Here is a 22,203-nt window from a genome sequence, read left to right on the forward strand (position 1 = left end):
AGCTTCCCTAAGAAACTGGGATGATCCAACAAAGTAATTCTTACTCCTGTCTTTCTGATCTATTAACTTTCAACAAATAAGGAAAAATATGTAAATTTTAAAGAAAAATTTACCCAAGTAAAGTTGTTCTTTCGAAATAATGTTTTCTAAGCTGCTTTTAAAAACAGTTAAGTAGGCAGCTCTACAATTCATATAAAATAGCTCTTCTTCGGTTAGTGGAAATTTCTTTGTTCGAGGACTCTCTGAAAGCGCTGACTTCTGACTGGAGAAAGCTGCATCTCTTCCTGGACTGATGGCCATTCTATTAGAAAATAATTTTATATTTTAGTCAATGTTAATACCCTAAAATGCAAATGCCACATTGCCTTTCAAATGGGGGGGAAGAGAAATCAATGCATTAAAGTTTTTGTATGTGGGGGGGAAAGACAACTATAATATGCATCTGGTTGTATTATTATATGCTAAATTAGAATAAGCTTTTGGCAGTACATACATATATATAAATATATGTGTATATTTAGAAATAAACTATATATGAGATGCCACATATATATGTGTGTGTGTGTGTGTATATATATATATATATATATATGAGAAGCCAAAAGTATAAAGCCAAAGCAAAGCTGTAATATAAAAACAAAATAAGTATCATCAAATAAATAAAATCTCTAAAAAAAAAAACCAAAATAAGTATCACAGAGCAAAGGAAAAGCACACAACAATACTCTTAGAGGACAGTAAGTTGGGGCACCAGGGTGGCTCGGTTGGCTAGTGGTCTCCCGCTGCTCAGGTCATGATCCCAGGGTCCTGGGATAGAGTCCCACATCAGCCTCCCTGCTCAGTGGGGGAGTTGGCTTCTCCCTCTGACCTTCCCCCCACTTGTGCTCACTCTATCTCTCATGCTCTCTGTCTCTCAAATAAATAAAATCTTTTAAAAAGGACAGTAAGTTAAGTTTTTGTAAGGTTGTCAAGAGAATTAAATATGATAATATGTGTGAAGAATACAGAACAGTGCCTTGCACATAATAAATGCTAAATAAACTCTGGAAGAGTGAAACTCCACAATAATTAGACTTTGGATGTAATGTGATCAGCAGTTGGCATCTATCCCCTCAGCAGGAGCAAAAGGTCACTTTACCAACAACTCAGTAATGCAGGCCAACCTTTTGAATGACTGAATTTTTTGGATCCCATTTACAGCATTATTGTGAGATTTTACTGCATTCCTTACTAATAATGTTGTGGGGTTATACAGCACTTCGGCTCATAAGCCTTAATGAATTATCATACATCTTAATTTATCCTTATTACAGCGGTCAGGTACTTTTTGACCCTTTTACAGATAAGGAAATTGAGGGACAGAGATGTCACCCAGCTAGCAGTAACAAGAGGCAGTACATTTTGATAACAGTTTCTGCTTTATTAATGTGAATGAAGGCTTCTTGTACAACAGTTACTCTGAGGCACTAAATTGTGCTGGTGGTCTAACCGCTTCCAACATCATTTTACCCAGCTTTGACTTCTAAAAATACATTCCAACCTAATAAATTGAATATTTCAAGTTCAACAATAAGACGACACAGGTAGGGTCCCCTTCAGGACTCATTGGATTCTTCCTCAGGAGGCCTAAATCACTTGCACCTTCTTGAATTATATAGGTCTTTTACACTTGGGAAAGAAAGATAATAATCGCTTATCATGGATGAAGTACCCTATTTATAATACACAGACTGCCTGCCTGACACTTTCATATTACACCAGATTTAGAAGGACCCCATAGGGATGCGGTGTCACAGTCTGGTTACTGCAAATTGATACCACGATAATTAAGCATCAGTTTTAAACACATATGCGTGCACGCATCTCCTCACGAATGCGTGCGGAAACTGTTCTGATAAGAAGAATGGACGTTCATTTCGCAGCAAGCCATTTTTAAATTTAAGGTTTTTGTTTTTTTTTTTAATTTTGGGGGGGGGGGTCGTCCTCGAATACGCTTTCCAAATAAGGTGACTCCCTCACGTGGAAATCCCACAGCAGAAATGTTCCACAATTCTATTCTTTCCCTTGTTGTGACGAGAGACTAAACGGAAGCTTCAACACATCTATCACCGCATCCCTCCGGCTTGGAAACCGCCTTCACTGAAAACTCCAGCCCGAGACCAAGACAGGGGCCTAGACAGCCCAGCGCAGCAAACGGCTCCGTAAATAACCCGCCACACGATAGCAAGAAAAATAAACTTGTTTTTAACAAGCGCCTAAGGCCTCTCTAAAGGGCCAAGTGAAAACAGAGCCGCCCAGTCCCCGGGCCTGCACGGTGGAATCCATTCACAGCCGACCTCGGGCAAGCTCTCTCTGTTTTGGGGTTTCTCTAGGACACGGCTGCGGTTTTATATACACTTGAGGTGCACACGGACCCAGCGTTGGTGTGACAGAGAAGTAAAAGAAGCAGGTGAGAGAAAAGGAAGCCGGAAAGCGAGGCAGGGCGCAGCGCAGAGACAGAGACAGCGAGCTGTTTGCTACCTAATTGCAGCTCGCACGCGAGGAGGCGCCGCCAATTCTCTCCGTGGATTCCTGATCCTCTCACCGCTGCCCCACGGACCTGGCCTTTCCTTTAATTACCATGGCAACTGCGCCTCTCCCCCACCGGAAATAAGATTCAGAGCACCTCCCCAAACAGTCCGGGTAGAAATCTAGGGAGGTGAATCAAGAGAGGACAGAGACGGCTGTGCTGCTCGTCCGTCGGGGTCTGGAATGACCAGAGCGGAGAGAGGGTCCTGCGGTGCACTGGCAGGGTGGATGAGGTCCTAGGTCCTTAATAAGACTCTCCTCCCCTTTCCCCCATACACTCGGATCCCTTGGAGGGGGGAGGGTGTTTCCAGCGGGCCACCTTGCGTGTGACACCGCGTCTGGCGCCCGCAGGCCCGCGCTTTTCAGACTCCGGCGTTTCCCTCCAACGGGTCTCTGCTTTAGGAAGAAGGGGTTCGGTTCCTTTTAACTCGCGGTGGTGCTTTCCTGAATGTCGAAATGCCGTAGGTATCCGCCCTCCCCACCCCATTGCTGTTTCTTGGGTCCCTTTGTGAACAAGAAGAGTAGATACTATGTTGTCCTTAAAAATAAAAAGCCTGTTCTTTTCTAGCAAAAATGGGTTTACTAGGGAATAACAAAGCATTTCAATTCGCTGCGTGCAAGCTATGGCTAAACCATAGGTGAAGTCCAACAAAGGCGAGGAGTTATTGTACGGAGAAGAAGGAAGAAGTTGGGAAGGGTCATTTTGACCCAAAGTACGTGGGAGGGCAGTCAATTCAGGTTCAAGTTGACGGTTTCTCCTTGCCCGAGTTGCAGAGGTGGTCTGTATTTTGTAGGAGGTGCAGTGTACGTCTTTCCGTATTGCGACTTGTAATTAAGGGTTCTTCCCTGTGGACACTCTTCTATTGGGGTGTGTAATTGACAGTTCTTGCTATAATTGACGTTCAGTGGTATGAGATCCCCTTTTAGCCTCCCCTTCTATCCTCCCTACTCCACTTTAACGAGGCTTTCCCTTTATTATTTTTCACATTTCCTCCCTTTGGTCAAGATCTTTCTCCAAAAGCATTGCTGATTAAGAGTCAGGTTCTTCTTAATTCAGTGACCTTAGTCCCTTAGTGCCAGGAAGTATCTCTCCTGGGTGTTATGTCCCACTTTGGAGGGAAATTGTACAAATTGGAAACCTATTAAGGTCAAATTTGAGTAACCAGGGGTAGCAGGGAGAACTCTGAAGGCATTTTCCCCTCTATGGTCCATATTATCAAAACTGTAAGCTTTGGAAATCCTCTTACTGAGTACATGGTTTTTACAAAGATTTGACAGGCAGCAAATACACAATGGAAAGTAACATCCCAATTACAAATTGTGTGATGGTTCTAAATCAGGATCCTAGATCTGAAAGTAGCCAACTTAAAATATTGGCACTTATTCCAACTTAGGGAAGAAAATTACCCCTGCTGAAGCAAACCCATGTCATGTATGCATGCCTCCTCGAAGTCCCTACTTTAAGCAGTCATGAAAGCAGAATGATTACTGCAAGAGCACACTGAAAGAATCATCTTGTGCATTTGAGAAGATACAGTGTAGGTATAAACTCTTGGGTCCGTAATCAAAGGAATAAGACTGATACAAAGCGAAGGTCAAGCAAAGCTTTATTTCCATGCCAAGCATCAAGAATCAAACTGACGGGTCAGGGCTGTCTCTTACAAAGAGGTGACCCCTCCCAGCCTCACAGACTAACTTTTATAGAGGTGGTTGAGCCTGGCTATACACAGGTGGCCAATGAGATTGCAATACACAGAGAAAACTGCACAGTCATGCTAGGTCATACACGGGTGGCCAATTGAATTTCAATTTGCCCTAGTAGATATGTGCAGGCCCCACTGATTGGATGTCTCCTCCTGGCCTGACCCGCCCTTGTAGCTGGGCTTTGCAAGTAAGTTCCTCTGGGAGGGGCAGGGTCAATCTAAGTTCCCTGCCTAAACAAAATGGCTCCCTCTGGCTAAGTAGGCCCTTACATAAATATGAAGCAATAGCTGGTGAACTTTTTGCAAAACAGTAAAACTTCAAAGACCTTTTTAAAAAGTATTGTTATCTCAAAAGAACTGTTGGAACCAAATGTGTTGTTAATAATATGATAAAGTTGAAAATTCAGAAACCATGACTTTTGGATAAGAATCCAGAGTGAGCTAATATTCCAGATGAAAAAGAGAGACTTCTGTGAATCCTGAACCTTCTAACAGGCCTGGTCCAGACATCTTGGGAAATCTGTGTTATCAGGTATTGTTGGCCTCAATTCCAGGAAATCTTTGTGATCAGATGGTGTGCAGATCCAGTCAGGGTTTGATGCTTTCTTTGAATGTGTCACGTGAATCCAAGAGTCCATTCCTTGAGGTTTGGCACAAAAGGGTTGGCTGACAGTCCCTGATAGGGGGCTTTCCAGCTAGGTTGAAGAGAGTCTTTCTGGAGGCATTTCTTTGTTTTTGTTTTGTTTTTGTTTTTTTCAATAGCTGAAATCTCCCAAGTTGCAAGAGGAGGTGCTTAAAGTTTTTGTCTCCTGAGATTGCACTGGGAAAGATTGCTCTAACAAGGCATAGTTAGTTTTGATAGAAGCAATTAGGCCTTTATAATATTGAAATATAATCTCCTTTTATCAACTGTGGGTCAAAGGAATCAGGAGCCAAGTGCATTGGATGTCCTGTGACTGTCTCAAAGTCTATGAGTTCCCAAGGGAGTGGGTCTGATACTTAGAAAGAACAAAGGCAATCCTTTAGGCCAAGATATTTGTGGAGTTGAGTCTTAATAGTGCCATTAGTGTGTTCAACTAACCCTGAGGATTGATGATGGTATGCACAATAAAAGTGTTGTAAAACTATCCAAAGAGCACAGACTTGTTAAAGCACCTAACCGATAAAATGGGTTCCCTAATCACTGAAGTTCAAGAGAGGTTCCCCACGTGGGGATAATTTTTTTCTAATAGAATTTTGGCCACAGAAGAGGCAATGGCCAGTCTACAAAGGAAAACTTTAGTCCAGTGAGGAAACATACAAACCATAACCAAAGCATATTTAATCCATTAGATGGGAAAGCTTTATGAAATCCATTTGTGAAAACTGAATGGTCTTTGAGGTAATTTAAAGTGTTGGAGAGCTGTGCAGGCAGGTTCCCTGCATTGTGTTTTGGGCAGGTGGGACAAGTGAAGAGGGCACTTTTTGTGACCTCATTAATACTTCCTCACCAATATTGGTTCATGAACACTATCATTTTGTTAGTAGACCAATGGTTTAATGCATGTACGGGGTAAATAGTGGGAATTTTAGGATTTCTGGTAGGGCCAGATTGTTAATTGGTCCAAGTCAGTTTTTTCTTTTTAATCAAATGAACAATTATTAGATTTCTAGTATTTTTTCCTGTTCTGGGGCCAATTGTTGGATGTCTCTGGTCAGTTTTTCAAAATTATCATTTGGGGGAATATCCCTTCGGAACATGACAGAGGTTTGGCCATTGGTTTCCTTGACAGCAGCATTTTTTTTTTAAAGATTTATTTATTTATTTATTTGACAGAGAGATCACAAGTAGGCAGAGAGAGAGGGGGAAGCAGGCTTCCTGCTGAGCAGAGAGCCCGATATGGGGCTCCATCCCAGGACCCTGAGATCATGACCTGAGCTGAAGGCAGCGGCTTAATCCACTGAACCACCCAGGCGCCCCAGACAGCAGCATTTTTGGCAGAAGTATCAGCAAGATGGTTTCCTTTGGCATCCAGGGAGTCGCTTAGGAGTCGTTTAGAATGCTCAGAACCTTAACAACCAGAGCAGGCAGCAAAAGTATGGCATCTAATAAATTGTAGACATAGGAACCATTTTTAATTTTATCCCCATTGGAGGTAAGGAAACCTCAGTGTTTCCATAACATATCAAAGTCTTGAACAACCCTAAAGGCATACTGGCTGTTGGTATAAATGTTTGTGGTTCTGCTGTTGGCTAAGGTACAAGCTTGAGTAAGGGTGCGTAACTCAGACTGTTGGGCCGAAGTAGCCAGAGGTAAAGGCGCTACCTCAATGACTTCAAAGGAGTTGCAGTAACATAGCCGGCACAATACTTACCATTTTCAGCCTTTAAATGAGAACCATCAGCAAACCATGTAAAATCTGTATTGATTAGAGTTTTCTGTAAATTGTTACAGGGAGTCAGAAGGTAATCTGTCAGCAATCAGCAGTCATGAGGGGTCTTGTCAGTGTAGGAGAGGAGAATAGCCAGATTAAAGTCACTACAGTAAGAAAGAATTTTATGAGGAGCAGTTACAGGATTTCACAGATGAAATGACTAAAAAAGGGGCGGTAGGTGTCTCAGTTGTTAAGTGCTTGCCTTCAGCTCAAGTCATGATCCCAGGGTCCTGGGATCGAGCCCCGCTCAGCAGGAAGCCTGCTTCTCCCTCTCCCACTCTCTCTGCTTGTGTTCCCTCTCTCACTGTCTCTCTGTCAAATCAATAAATAAAATCTTAAAAAAAAAAAAGAAATGATTAAAAAGTGTTGAGTATAATGAGAATTAAGAAGGGCTTCTTGTGGGGGCGCCTGGGTGGCTCAGTGGGTTAAGCCTCCACCTTCGGCTCAGGTCATGATCCCAGGGTCCTGGGATCGAGCCCCACATCGGGCTCTCTGCTCAGCAGGGAGCCTGCTTCCCCCTCTCGCCCTCTGCCTGCCTCTCTGCCTACTTGTGATCTCTCTCTCTCTGTCAAATAAATAAATAAAATCTTAAAAAAAAAAAAAAAAAAAAAAGAAGGGCTTCTTGTGCATGGAGCACAAAGATGAGATTCCCTGGCTTTATCCAAAAAGGCAGAGGCAACGTGGATATCCTTGTGCTACAGGGTCTAGTTGTTATCTGTAATACCCTATGAGTTAATGAAGGTCTCCCCGTTTTGGGGTGAGTACTCTAAGGGTATTCCCTTCCCTCTCATATGCAAGGAGGAAAAAAAGGGAAGTTGATAATTAGGACATCTGAAGGCAGGGGGCTTTATTTAAGGCTTTTCTTTAAAAGTCCCAAAAAGCTTATCTTCCAAAGTCCCAAAAGCTTGTCTTCCCAATCTTTCCAAATAATAGAGTCAAGTTTGTTGTTTTTTGGTAAAGCATATAGAGTCTGAGTCATAAGAGAAATTTGAAATCAATTTCAATGGCAGCCAACTGGTCCAAGAAAATATTGTAATTAGTGCTTTGGTTTTAGTTTTGGGGAAGTTCAGGATACCATAAATCCTGGATCTAAATGTAGTCCTTATTTCAAGGTCACGTGTCGTTAAGTATCAAACCAGGGTTTGACCAAACTGTAGTTTTTCTTTGGAGACTTCATGTCCTTTTAAGACCAAAAGTTTTAACAGGTAGATGCTGTCATCCTGTGAGGAGGTTTGAGAAGGGCAGCAGAGAAGCAATCATCTGTGTATTATAACAAAACAGAACCTACAAAAATCTTTATGTCATCCAGTTTTAAGGTTTGTGAAAAGTAAGGACTCTGTGTAACCATGGAACATTACTATCCAGGTGTATTATCATTCTTCCCAAGTGAAAGCAAAAGTATCTTTATCAACTAGAATACTAAAAATGCACTGCGAAGATCAATTATAGTAAAAAGTTTGCTTTTAGTGGGAATAGATATCAGTAGTATGTGGGGGTTAGGAATGTAGGGTGCCGAGGGATAACAGCGTTACTTATTGTGCAGAGGTCTTAGACCTCTATCCTTGGACATTGGGTTTTCTCACAGGAAAATAGGGGAATTACAGGGACCAGTGCAAGGGATAATAAGGCACTGAGTCTTGTAATCTTATATTATGGACTTGATGCCTTGAAAAACTCTTTATAAGATATTGATTAGTTCTGGGGAGAGGTTTTGAGATCTGTTTGAATCTTGATGGAGGTGCACTGTAGATTCTACCAACACCAGTTGAAGACTTAGTCCATAAAAAGAATGGTAGCTGGTCCAAGAGGGACAACTGATTATTGTCCCCAGACTCAGCTATAGTGACATCAGAGGGATCAAATAAAAGATGTCAAGGGTCATTTAATTTGCTTGGTTGGCTATTTTGGTTACTACTATCAAATTTTAGACTTAAATTTCCCCTTTGGAAGACAGAAATTCCATCATAATATTTTTCTAAGAAGTCTCAGCCCAATAAATTAATAGGGGCAGAGGAACTAAGGAGAAAGGGTCTGTAGCTCTAAATCACCTAAACAGAAGGGAATAGGTTAAGAGGCAAGAACTCGTTAAGGTTTATTCAGCACCCCTCCCCTTTGAACTGCTTTAGTATCTTGAGGCAGGGGCTGTTTTATAGCAGTGGGGTTAAGCATTGAGAGTATAGCTCCAGTGTCAATAAGGATGGCGAGATTCATTCCCAATCTGGAGAGTGGTTTCTCCAAGCTGATTAAGAGGGAGGATTGGGAAGAGCCCCTATTAGTTCCTTGGAGCTCCATAGGGAATTAGAAGAACATTGGAAAGTCTGGCTTAAAGGGCCGAAGGCACCTTCAACACTTAAGTTAGTTAACAATCTTTTTTCCAGTGTCCTGGCCCTTTGCAATAATAGTAGAAACTAGTGGGGAGGAAGGTTGTTTTGTTTAAGGGCTTTCATTTATTAGAGTTGAAAATTGAAAATTTTAGATGTCTTTGTTTTAAAGTACTCATCTAGCGTGTGGGTGAGCTGGTTTGTCAGGTTAACTCAATATGGAGGGGACATGATTTCCCATTCTATCCTCATCCCTTTGAAAGAGAAAGATTCTAGTTTAGTCCATTAATAAACATAGAGGTAAATGCTACCTGGGTAGATTCAGCATCTAAAGGGTGACCAAGTTATTTAAACTTACCAACCTAGTTTCTCGGATTTCTGTTAGTTAGTCTTCATGCTTTTGTGGGGACCAGGCCAAACACTGGATGAAACTAGCACAGTGGGAACGTCCTAGAAGGGATCTGGAGAAACAGACACCAGTCTTTGGCAAGAAGCTAGAACATTTGCTGGAAATCTCCACCAAGCAATTATAGTAGCTTTTCCTAAGCTTGCTAATTGGAACAAAATTCAGGCTTGCACACAAAAGCCTAACAAACACGTACATAACTATTATACTCAACACCAAACTGTCTTCTAAGAAAATTCTGGTCTTCTAGATGTTGAATTTTTCAACAAACCCACTGATGTCCTCAGTCACTTTAGGAAACATTATGGCTTGTAATTTGGCCTTAGTTAGAGAGTATAAGAAATGTGAGGTTTATTAGGATCCTCAGAAGACTTAACTTTAAAGGGGTAGATTTTAATAGGTTCAGGAAAGTAGGGAGTGGGGGAAAGATTTGAAGGAAAAGGGAAGTTTGGTGAAAGGATTAGCATGGGGGACAATAGAGGAGGGGGTGATGGTGCGGAGAAAAATGGCACCAGAGATAGAGCCTGAGCACAGAACATCTGCCACATGTCCTGAGACAAAGAAGATGGGAAAGGCCGAAAAGAGGCTTCAGAAGCCCGTCTTTCTTTCTTTCTTTCTTTCTTTCTTTCTTTCTTTCTTTCTTTCTTTCTTCCTTCCTTCCTTCCTTCCTTCCTTTCTTTCTTTCTTTCTTTCTTTCTTTCTTTCTTTCTTTCTTTACTTCAGTTAGTCTAGAAACTATATTTTGCACAGAGGCAATTTTAGTTTCCCAATAACTTTTGGAAGCTTCAAAATACTAATCAAAATAGGCATCCCATTCAGCTTTGACAGTTTTAGAGCTGTAGCTATCCAATTCAGTTTTGAGAAAAGTTAAGTTTAGAGAGAGAGAAAGTTTCCCATAATGGCCATTGAAGTTCTAAATTACTTTTGGTAAGTCATTTCATTTAAGGAAGGACCACAGTTTTTAAACCTAAAACCACCTGGGGTCACAGAGGAGGTGGGAAGAGGTGGGGTACCCTTAAATCATTTTGATGACAGGGATTCCATTTCTTAAAAGATTTTCTTTTTAGAGCAAAAAAGAAAAATTCCTAGATAGCACAGTTTCAGCAGGAACAGCCTGGTTCCAAAATAGTAACTTTAAGTGAAGTCAAGACTCCAATGAAAAAGTAGAGAATATCAGACTAGATTTAAAATCTATACATAGATTTTACATACATATACATTTTAGGCTATATGTTTATATATAATTTTATAATTTATATACAACATATATGTAATATATGTATATTTAACATATAAATATATATATTCCAACTCATTTAAGCCTCATAACACTGGTTACTACCTAACCTGATAACAAAATATGGTAAAAGAATTATTAAAATATTACTGACCAATATATTTCATGAACATGGAATCAAAAATCCTTAGCAAAAGATTAGCAAATCTAGGGGCGCCTGGGTAGCTCAGTCAGTTAGGCATCTGCCTTTTGCTCAGATCATGATCCCAGCATCCTGGGATTGAGCCCCTTTTCCGTCTCCCTGCTGAGCCTGGATTCTGCTTCTCCCTCCACCGTCCTTACATTCTCACGTACGTGCTCTTTCTTTCCCTCTCAAATAAAAAAAAAATTTTAAGATTTTTTTTTTTTTTTTTTGGGGGGCGCCTGGGTGGCTCAGTGGGTTAAGCCGCTGCCTTCGGCTCAGGTCATGATCTCAGGGTCCTGGGATCGAGCCCCACATCGGGCTCTCTGCTCAGCAGGGAGCCTGCTTCCTCCTCTCTCTCTGCCTGCCTCTCTGCCTGCTTGTGATCTCTCTCTATCAAAGAAATAAATAAAATCTTTAAAAAAAAAAAAGATTTTTTAAAAATAATAAAATATTTTTTATTTTTAATTTATTTATTTGACAGAGAGAAATCACAAGCAGGCAGAGAGGCAGGCAGAGAGAGAGGAGGAAGCAGGCTCCCTGCTGAGCAGAGAGCCCGATGTGGGGCTCGATCCCAGGACCCTGAGATCATGACCTGAGCCGAAGGCAGCGGCTTAACCCACTGAGCCACCCAGGCACCCCAGATTTTTTATTTATTTGACAGAGAGAGAGATCACAAGTAGGCAGAGAGGCAGGCAGAGAGAGAAAGGGGGAAGCAGACTCCCCACTGAGCAGAGAGCCTGATGTGGGCCTCAATCCCAGGTCCCTGGGATCATGACCTGAACCAAAGGCAGAGGCTTAACCCACTCAGACACTCAGGCGCAAATAAATAAAAATCTTAAAAAAAAATAATTAGTAAATCTAATTCGACATATAAAGGGGACAATATATTATGTCCAATTGGGATTTATCCCAATTGGACATATTGTTCATAACAAATTCACAACAAATTGTTGTGTTATTTTAAAATCAATTAACATTTTCAAAAAAAGAATAAAGGAGATCGTATTAATAGTTGTACAAAGAGCACACTCATTCATGCTAAAATAAAAACACACTTAGAAGTAGAAAATTCTAATTCCAAATTCTAATTCTAATTCTAAAAACACTAAGAAGTAGAAAATTCCTATGAAAAGCATACACATAACATACCCAGCATTAAACAGTTACTCTAAGATTAGGAATAAGGCAAAATGTGCCCTCCCATCACTTCTATTTAACAAAGCACTAAAAAGAAAGGAAGTGTGTAAATGTTGGAAAGGAAAAAGTAAAATTGATGAATTGCTGGTGATACTGTCATGAACATGGAAAATACTAAGGAATTTGTAAAATAGTTATTAGAGCTATTTAACAAATATACACGTCATATAGTCAATATAAAAAAATCAATTCTATTTCTACATTTTAGCAAGAAACACCTGGAAATGAAGCTTTAATGTTTCCATATACAATCACATTTTATTTTTTTATTTTTTTTTTTAAAGATTTTATTTATTTATTTGACAGACAGAGATCACAAGTAGGCAGAGAGGCAGGTAGAGAGAGAGAGGAGGAAGCAGGCTCCCTGCAGAGCAGAGAGCCCAATGTGGGGCTCGATCCCAGGACCCTGGGATCATGACCTGAGCCGAAGGCAGCGGCTTTAACCCACTGAGCCACCCAGGCGCCCCTACAATCACATTTTAAAACTACTTAAAAGAAGTTTAACTAGAAGACACTTAAGATTTCAACATTGAAGATTAGAACATGTTGCTTAGAGAAAAAATCTAAATAGGGGCATATTTATGGACTCTAAGTCTCGATAATGTTAAATTACTAGTTCTCCCCAGTTGATCTTTAGATTCAATGCATTTCCTGTCAATCCCAGCAAACATTTTATAGAAATAGAAAAACTGATTTCAAAGTTTTTATGAAAAGGCAAAGGACTTATGAGTGAATAATCTTGAAAAGAATGAAATTGGAGTACATATGCTAACTAGACTTACTATAGTGGTTCTGAATTCAATGTGGTTTGGGCATAAGGACAAATAGATAAAACAAAAGAGAATCCGAAGTCCAGAAACAGACCCACGGAGGTGCCAAAGCAATTCAGTGGGGAAAGAAAAGTCCTGATGGTTCTGGGACACCATACAGAAATATTAATGAAATACCATCAACTTCTATCTTATACCATATACAAAAACTGATTTGAAATATAGCATACTCCTATATATAAAGGTAAAGTTTCTGAAGGAAGTTTATGAGACTATTGTTACAACATGGGGTAGGTAAAATTTCAGGCAAGATACAAAATCAGTAACCTAAGAGAAAAAATAATAGATTAAGACTTCATCTAAATTTTGAACTTACGGTCATCAAAGGACATAATTAAGAAAATGAATTGTCGAAAGCTAGAGGTATTACAATTTCAGATTTCAAGTTATACTACAAGGCTGTCATAATCAAAACAGTATGGTACTGACACAAAAATAGACACCTAGATCAATGGAACAGAAAGCCCAGAAACAAACCCATGATTATATGGTCAATAAATCTTCAACAAAGGAGGAAAGAATATGCAATAGGAAATAGTCTCTTCAACAAATGGTGTTGAGAAAGCTGGACAGCTACATGCAAAAGAATGAAACTAGACCACTTACACCATACATGAAAATAAACTCAAAAGGGACTAAGGACCTAAATGTGAAACCTGAAACCATAAAAATCCTAGAAGAGAGCACAGGCAATAATTTCTTTGCAACTGGCTGTAGCAACATTTTTTTAAGACCTATCTCCTACGACAAGGGAAACAAAAGCAAAAATAAACTATCGGGACTACATCAAAATTAAAAGCTTCTGCACAACAAACAATCAACAAAACTAAAAGACACCCTAATGAATGGGAGAGGATATTTGCAAATGACATATCCGACATATATAAAAATTTATACAATGCAACACCAAAACCCCTCAAATAATCCAATTTAAAAATGGGCAGAAGATGTAAACAGACATTTTTTCAAAGAAAACATGCAGATGACCAACAGACACATGAAAAGGTGCTCAGTTTCACTCATCAAGGAAATGAAATAAAAACTATAGTGAGATACCATCTCACACCTATCAGTATGGCTAAAATAAAAAAACGCAAACAAGTGTTGACAAGGACGGGGAGAAAAAGGAACCCTTGTGCATTGTTGGTGGGAATGCAAACTTGTGCAGCCACTCTCTAAACAGTATGTAGGTTCCTCAAAAAATTAAAAATAGAATACCCTGTGATCATCATTATCGCACTACTAGGCATTTACCCAAACAATACAAAAGCACTAATTCAAAAGGATATATGCTCCCCTGTGTTTGTTTATTGCAGCATTATTTACAATAGCCAAATAACCATATATATATGTGTGTGTGTATGTGTGTTGTGTGTATATATATATACATACATATATATATATACACAATATTAGTCAGCCAGAAAAAGAATGAAATCTTGCCATTTGCAACAATGTGGTTGGAGCAAGAGAGAATAATGCTAAGAGAAATAAGTCAGTCAAAGAAAGACAAATATCATGTGATTTCACTCATATGTGGAATTAAGGAACAAAGGGTTAGAAAGGGAGAGAGCCAAACCAAAAAACAGACTCTTAACTGTAGAGACCAAACAGATGGTTACCAGAGGACAGATGGGTGGAAATAGGTGAAAGGGATTAGAAGTATGCTCATCTGTGGCACCTCAGTGGCTCAGTGAGTTAAGCCTCTGCCTTCGGTGCACGTCCTGATCTCAGGGTCCTGGGATTGAGCCCTGCATCAGGCTCTCTGCTCAGCAGGGAGCTGGCTTCCCCCTCTCTCTGCCTGCCTCTCTGCCTATTTGTGATCTCTCTCTCTGTCAAATAAATAAAATCTTTTAAAAAATAAATAAATAAAAATAAAAGTACGCTTATCTTCAAGAGCCCTGAGTAATGTCTAGAATTGTTGAATCGCTATATTGTACACCTGAAACTAATATAACACTATATGGTTACTGGAATTAAAGTAAAAATAAAACTTTTTAAAAATGATTTGTTAGGGCACCTGGCTGGCTCTGTCTGTAGAGCATGCACCTCTCTTGATCTCTGGGTTTTGACTTTGAGCCCCACATTGGATATAGAGATTACTTTGAAAAAATCTTTTTTTTTTAATTTATTTGACAGATCACAAGTAGGCAGAGAGGCAGGCAGAGAGAGACAGGAGGAGGCAGGCTCCCTGCTGAGCAGAGAGCCCGATGCGGGACTCGATCCCAGGACCCTGAGATCATGACCTGAGCCGAAGGCAGAGGCTTCAACCACTGAGCCACCCGGGCGCCCTAAAAAAATCTTTTTAAATGAATTGTCAAGCCACTGAGTAGGAGAAAATATAAGATATATTTTAAACAATTAACATTTAAAATAAATATAAAGAATTCTTACAACTCAACAGTAAAACAGTAACTTAAGTAAACAGTAAAACTCATTGAAATAATAGTTCAAAAATTTGAACCAATACTTAATAAAAAAAAGTTATATAAATGGCAAGGAAGCATTTTGTTAGTCATCAGGGAAATACAGATTAAAACTATTTTAAAATACTGCTTAACATTTGATAGAATGACTTTAATTACATTTTACAGTATTATGCAAGTACTGAACAATATTATGCAAGTAATATGCAAGTACTTAACAATATTATGCAAGTACTGAATCTTAGTAAATAGATTTGCTTTGGACAGGGGTCTGGATTAGCACTTCTGAAACTGGTTTCTGTGTATTCTAGGCTTGAGCAAATGATTAGTGTTTTGCATGTAATAGGAGCTAGGTTTTCATTGTTGGATAGAGGAATTTAAAATATGTTGGCTTGGCACTGGAAGTATCAATATGAAATCACAGATTTTTAAACTATGTCTATATACAGAGAGAGAGAGATGTGTATTTTCTGTTCTAGCTCTGTGTATCTTTATATGTACATTTTAAAAATCTGTGAATTTTTTCCCTGGCTACTGATAATACATAATACAGTAGTCTTTTGTGGTGCTAGGCAGTGACACTGAGCCACAGCTCTCAATCAGCCCCACCCAGTTTCTAGGGTGAAAAACTGATAAACTTAAAGCCATTCTATACCCATAAAACCATTCTGTTTTTTACTTTTGGTATAGAATTCAGTAAATTACATGAGATGTTCAGTACTTTATTGTAAAATAGGCTTTGTGTTAGATGATTGTTCCCAACTATAGGCTAATATGTGTGTTGTGAGCATGTTGTGAGATAGGCTAGTCTAGGCTATGAAATTTTGTAGGTTTGTGTATTAATTGCACTTTCAACTTGAGATATTTTCAACTTAGATGGGTTTATCAGGGCATAACCCACAGTAAGTCAAGAAAGAACTAGAGCAAGAGAGAAAAAGAGAATGATAAATAGGACAAAATGTAAATAAGTGATAAGTCTAGGTAAAAGATAAGAACTCTTACTCCTAAAAGTTTTTTTTTTAAGTTTAAAATTAAGTAAAAATTAAGTTACCTCCAAAACTCATCAAATTGTTTAAAACAACGACAACAACGCCGATGGGTGGATTAAACAGTAAATTAGATATAATTGAAGGAAGAATTAGACAACTGGAAGATAGATCTGAAGGAATTGCCCATACACAGTACAGAGACAAAAAAATGCTAAGAAATAAGAGTTTAGAGATATGGAAAATGGAACTAGAAAGTCTAAAATTACTTCTAGATGAAGTTTAGAAAGGAAAAAAATGAAGGAAAGTCAATCTTTGAATACGGTTTAGATTTTTCCAGAACTATTAAGATAGAAATCTATATGAGACTATGTTAGAGATAAGACTGTTAATATGACATCTTTTGGGAACCTGCATTGAAACTACCTTACAGAATTGGAGGATCATAAAAAGTTAAAGGAATTAAATATATTCCTCAATTTGAGACCGAAGTTTTAAGTTAAAAATAAATACAATTAATTGACTAAATTGTTAATTTATGTAACACTTTTCTTCCCATCACTGTGTCAGGCTTTGGGCATTCAAATATGAACAGATACTGTATTTTCTGGGAGTCTTAATTTTTGTGGGAAAGATAGTTTAACAAGGATATTTAACTTTATCACTTAACAGAGGAGGTGCTAATGATATAAATATCTTAGTCCAGGGAGGAAAGACAAACATATAAATATTATTCAATGTGGTAAGTTTTGTGAGGGGGCATACACAAGTGCTATAGTGCTACAGAGTAGAAAGATCCTTGGGGAGCCTGGGTGGCTCAGTGGGTTAAGGCCTCTGCCTTCAGCTCAGGTCATGATCCCAGGGTTCTGGGATCGAGCCCCACACCGGGCTCTCTGCTCAATAGGGAGCCTGCTTCCTCCTCTCTCTCTGTCTGCCTCTCCACTACTTGTGATCTCTGTCAAATAAATAAATAAAAATCTTTAAATTAAAAAGAAAAAAGAAAGAAAGATCCTTAATGCAATGTGGACTGTGTCAGAGAAAACTTAGAGATTGTGCTAGATTCTCAAGGGGAGGGTAGACATCAGTGTAAATTTTGTTATTTTTTATGCTATAAAATATAATACATACCAAAAATATGTAAAATATCACCCATTTCCCATATTTAATTCTGATAAAACTATTTGGCCCGTTTTGATAAATTTTAAAAGGATTTAACTTATGTCCTTTATATATATGTATGTGAGATGATACACACATATATGTATATGTAAGTTTCTCACAGGAGGAAATAATGAATATTAATGTTCATTTTTGAGAATACTCATTTAAGAATGAAATTATCTTATGACATTTCTCATTTTATTTTGCCCAGTGACCATGTCTCCTGTATTTATTTATCTTATGGAGTCAGTATTCCCAAATATATCCCTTTACTTCTGTAAGAATTGTTTAGCTAATTCTCTGTTAACCTTTTAATAAGGAAGCTTTTGACACAAAAAACATCTGTTACCCAATAACTGCTTAAGGTTTTGGCCAGTTTTATCATGAAGAATAACAGGATGCATTATTTATTTAGGTGCTTTCACATGATGACCATATTTCTACATGTAACAAAGTAATATTTCTCTCTACTCACCCATATGTGATAGTAAATTATTATATGACCACTTGAATTTTGAACACAAAAGAGCACTTGAGAGTACACAAAAGGCTTGAGTGAAAGGAAGAATATAAAAGGGATATAGAAGATTCTTCTCCCTTCTCATTCTCATGCATAGAATGGAAAATAAATCATTTCAGATATCTCAATTTACACCAAAGGAGTCACATGGGATGTGAATTTGGTCATTGCCTTTCATCAAAGGATTTCTAAGCATCTCACAAGTATACTCACTCCTTTAAATACTCTTGAAATATTGTCATCACCATTATAGTGAGAAGTAAATGGAAGCACTGACATTGTAAGTGGTATTTTTATCTTCCATTCAGAAATTATCTACTAGTTTACAGGCCAGTATTATCAACTTTATGAAGCTTAGTGAAATTCTGTAATTTGCCAAAGCTTAGGGGAGGAATTCGGCTTAGCATCAAGGCCCTTTGATTCTTATCTGCTTTACCAAGTTTATCTGTCTCCTCACACACACACACACACTCTTACCCTCAGCTCTGCTATTCAAAATTATATTTAATCCAGTGTTTTTGTTTGTATTTATTTATTTATTTATAGATTTTGTTTATTTATTTGACTGAGAGAGATACAGTGAGAGAGGGAACCTAAGCAGGGAGAGTGGGAGAGGGAGAAGCAGGCTCCCTGGTGAGCAGGGATCCTGATGCAGGGCTCAATCCCAGGACACTGGGATCATGATCTGAGCCAAAAGCAGACCCTTAACTGACTGAGCCACCCAGGCACCCCTGATCCACTGTTTTTAAAGAAAAGCTCAAAGGGACACTTGGGTGGCTCAGTCAGTTGGGTGTCCAACTCTTGATTTCTGCTCAGGTCATGATGTTGGGGTCGTGAGATCAAGCCCCACATTGGGCTCCACCTTGAGCATGGAGACTGCTTGAGATTCTCTCTCCTCTCTGCCCACTTGCACACTCTCAAAAAAAAAAAAATTAAAGAGAAGCTCAGAGCATTCATTTTGTGTTTTTTGAGGTATTTTTCCTCATTCTTAATTATTTTTTTAAAGATTTTATTTTATTTATTTGACAGAGAGAGATCACAAGTAGACAAAGAGGCAGGCGGAGAGGGAGAGAGGGAAGCAGGCTCCCTGCTGAGCAAAGAGCCCGATGCAGGACTCGATCCCAGAACCCTGAGATCATGACCTGAGCCGAAGGCAGTGGCTTAACCCACTGAGCCACCCAGGCACCCCCTCATTCTTAATTATAAATCAAATGAAAATTCATTTTTTCTGGAGTAATTTCTTTTATATTGTCACCAGTGTTAGTATTTTTTGTGTTTATGAATTTGTATAATAAAACTCATGTACTTGTTCTGTTCTTGTTGAATCAGAGAATCCTATTCAGGATACTACCACGTGATAATTTAAATAAAATAGGGGAGGATAGTCTCAGTAATATGACTAATCCTACAAACATAGTTACTTTCGATTCCTCTTGATATGAAATTGTATGTCAAATATATTTATCTTTCCTAAATTCTCAAGAGCAAAATGTTGGTAGCAACCAGAATTTTCATCCCAATGAATCTAAACTTAGTACAACTGAAAATGAAGCATGGTAGTTAAATTATGGACATAGGAATAAATTTGGGTGAAGCTGGAAGTGGGAAGTAATCTGCAGAAGTAATAAGATTACTAGTAGGAGGGAGGAAATTAGAATATGGTAGATAAGTGCCCATTTAAAAAATTATTTATTTTTTTTTAAAGATTTTATTATTAGAACAAGAGATTGAGAGAATGAGTGGGGGCAGGGACAGAAGAAGCAGAAGCAGGGAGCCTGACAAAGGACTTGATCCCAGAACCCTGGGATCATGACCTGAGCCAAAGGCAGAGGCTTAACCAACTGAGCCACTCAGGCACCCCCAAAGTTTATAGTTTAATCATTAAATGTACAGTTCTATGACATTAAATATATTCACCCTGTGCAACTATCACCATCATCTATCTCCAAAACTTTTTTCATCTTGCAAAACTGGAATTTTATACCCATCAAACACTAACCCCGTATTCACCCTTCCTCTCAGCCCTTGGCAACCACTATTTTCTGTGTTTATGAATTTGACTACTTTAAGTAGCTCATTTGAGTGGATCATACAGTATTTGCCCCTTTGATATTGGCTTATTTCACTTAGCACGTTATCTTCAAGTTTCATCTGTGTTGTAGCATGTATCAGAATGTTTTTCCTTTTTAAGGCTGAATAATATACCACTGTATATCTATACCACATTTTGTTTACTCATTTAGCTGACAATGGGCACTTGCACTGTTTTCACATTTTGGCTACTGGAAATGACACTGCTATGAACATGGGTGTACAACTACCTGTTTAGGGTGCCTGGGTGGCTCAGTTGGTTAAGCAACTGCCTTCAGCTCAGGTCATGATCCCAGAGTCCTGGGATCGAGTCCCACATCAGGCTCCCTTCTCCTTGGAGAGTCTGCTTCTCCCTCTGACTTTCTCCCCTCTCATGCTCTCTCTCACTGTCTCTCTCTCAAATAAATAAATAAAATCTTAAAAAAAAAAAAAAAGCATGACAAGTACCTGTTTAGGTCTGCTTTCAGTTCTTTTGGATATATACCCAGAAGTGGAATTGCTGAATTATATGGCAGTTCTACACCTAATTTTTTGAGGAACTGCCAAACTGTTTTTCATAGCAGCTGTACCATTTTACAGTCCCACCAGCAGTACGTGAACATTCCAGTTCTCCATATCCTAGCCAACATTTTCTGTTCTTTTTTCTGTTTTTGTTTTTGTTTTTGTTTTTTTTGCTTGTTTGTTTTTTGATATTAGACATCCTAATGGCTGTGAAATGGTATCTCTTTGTGGTTCAGATGTGCCTTTTCCTAATATTAAGGATGTTGAACTTTTTTTTTTTTTTAAGATTTTATTTATTTATTTGACAGAGAGAGATCACAAGTAGACGGAGAGGCAGGCAGAGAGAGAGAGAGAGAGAGGGAAGCAGGCTTCCTGCTGAGCAGAGAGCCCGATGTGGGACTCGATCCCAGGACCCTGAGATCATGACCTGAGCCAAAGGCAGCGGCTTAACCCACTGAGCCACCCAGGCACCCAAACTTTTTAAATATTTTATTGGCCACCAGTATATCTTCTTTGGAGAAATGTCTATTTGAGTCCTTTTTGACCTATTGCATTTTTTAAAATCAAAGTAGTAACCCCTAAAACTACTTATAACTTTACAGAACGACCAGAGATACACCACTTTTAATTGCCAATGGGCACTGGTAACAAGTGAGTAAATACTTTAGAAAAATATTTACCCCATATATTTAATCAAGTTTTGTCTGTTCTTTCTTTATAGTGTTTGTTTCAACCATCTCTTCCTCTCTGTTCTTTATTAACATTATCCTCTTCCATGTAACATAATTTCATGCTTATAGTTGTTAATGGATAAAAGAGTAGATTAGGGGCGCCTGGGTGGCTCAGTGGGTTAAAGCCTCTGCCTTAGGCTCAGGTCGTGATCCCAGGGTCCTGGGATCGAGCCCCACATCGGGCTCTCTGCTTGTCAGGGAGCCTGCTTCCCCTCCTCTCTCTCTGCCTGCCTCTCTACCTACTTGTGATCTCTGTCTGTCAAATAAATAAAAATAAATTTAAAAAAAAAGAGTAGATTAAAAAAAGAGTAAAAGCATACAGTATGTGCTTAATTCAATAACACAGTTTGACAATGGGCCTAGTTCTAATAGATCATCATAAAATCCTCTAGTAGGTTTGCTGGTCAACTCCTCCCCAATTCGACAAAGATTTGTTGTGCATAGGACCTGAGATCTGAGTTTCTGCCCTTCAAGCTGTGGGACAGTGGGCACATCACACCAACTCTTCCATATTGGATGAACTAAGTGATTTCTTAGATTTCTCCTAGTCTCATTTACTAAATCTTCTCATGATTCTTGTAAATATTACCAGGTTTTAGTTTATATGCCTACATTATCTGAAAACTGTATCACCGACAATAAATCATGTTTTTCAGATTCTCACTAAACTGCTAAAGTGGAAAATAACAGTCCAAGTCTGCTCAGTTTCTTGTTTACTTATATATTTCCTTGGGCTCCTTAGATCAAACCTGGGATGTAAACCAGAAATCTCTTAAATCCAAACATCAAGTTACTTTCTCTAAGAATTAGTCGTCAATAAGTAATATTTTGAACAATTAATATCAGGGTGGGGTTTATTTCCTTCTAATAGGTAGTATTACATCTTAGCATTTAAAAAGTCTGTGCTGTGTACTTTTAGTTTTTGAT

General features: G+C 38.8%; 2 protein-coding genes across 6 annotated transcripts in view; one reads left to right on the forward strand and one right to left on the reverse strand.

Moving 5' to 3' along the window:
- EFCAB7 (EF-hand calcium binding domain 7) overlaps window positions 1-2,673 on the reverse strand; it is a 50,930-nt gene extending 48,257 nt beyond the window's left edge. Inside the window, exons 1-2 of one of the 2 annotated variants that reach the window (XM_047723834.1) lie at window positions 2,521-2,673; window positions 114-301 (exon numbers count right to left, since the gene is read on the reverse strand). In XM_047723834.1, the coding sequence (XP_047579790.1) occupies window positions 114-300 (187 nt within the window). In that variant the 5' untranslated portion in view covers window position 301; window positions 2,521-2,673. The remainder of the gene's footprint in view (window positions 1-113; window positions 302-2,520) is intronic. The other variant, XM_047723835.1, reaches the window with a different exon arrangement.
- A 233-nt stretch (window positions 2,674-2,906) lies between these two features.
- Window positions 2,907-22,203, forward strand: part of ITGB3BP (integrin subunit beta 3 binding protein) — a 68,719-nt gene continuing 49,422 nt past the window's right edge. For 2 of the 4 annotated variants that reach the window (XM_047723841.1, XM_047723843.1), the window contains exon 1: window positions 2,907-3,033. In XM_047723841.1, coding sequence (XP_047579797.1) covers window positions 3,017-3,033 — 17 coding nt within the window. In that variant the 5' untranslated portion in view covers window positions 2,907-3,016. The remainder of the gene's footprint in view (window positions 3,034-22,203) is intronic. The other 2 variants (XM_047723842.1, XM_047723840.1) reach the window with 2 other exon arrangements.

The sequence above is a fragment of the Lutra lutra genome, chromosome 4 (assembly GCF_902655055.1).
Source record: "Lutra lutra chromosome 4, mLutLut1.2, whole genome shotgun sequence".
Classification (NCBI taxonomy): domain Eukaryota; kingdom Metazoa; phylum Chordata; class Mammalia; order Carnivora; family Mustelidae; genus Lutra; species Lutra lutra.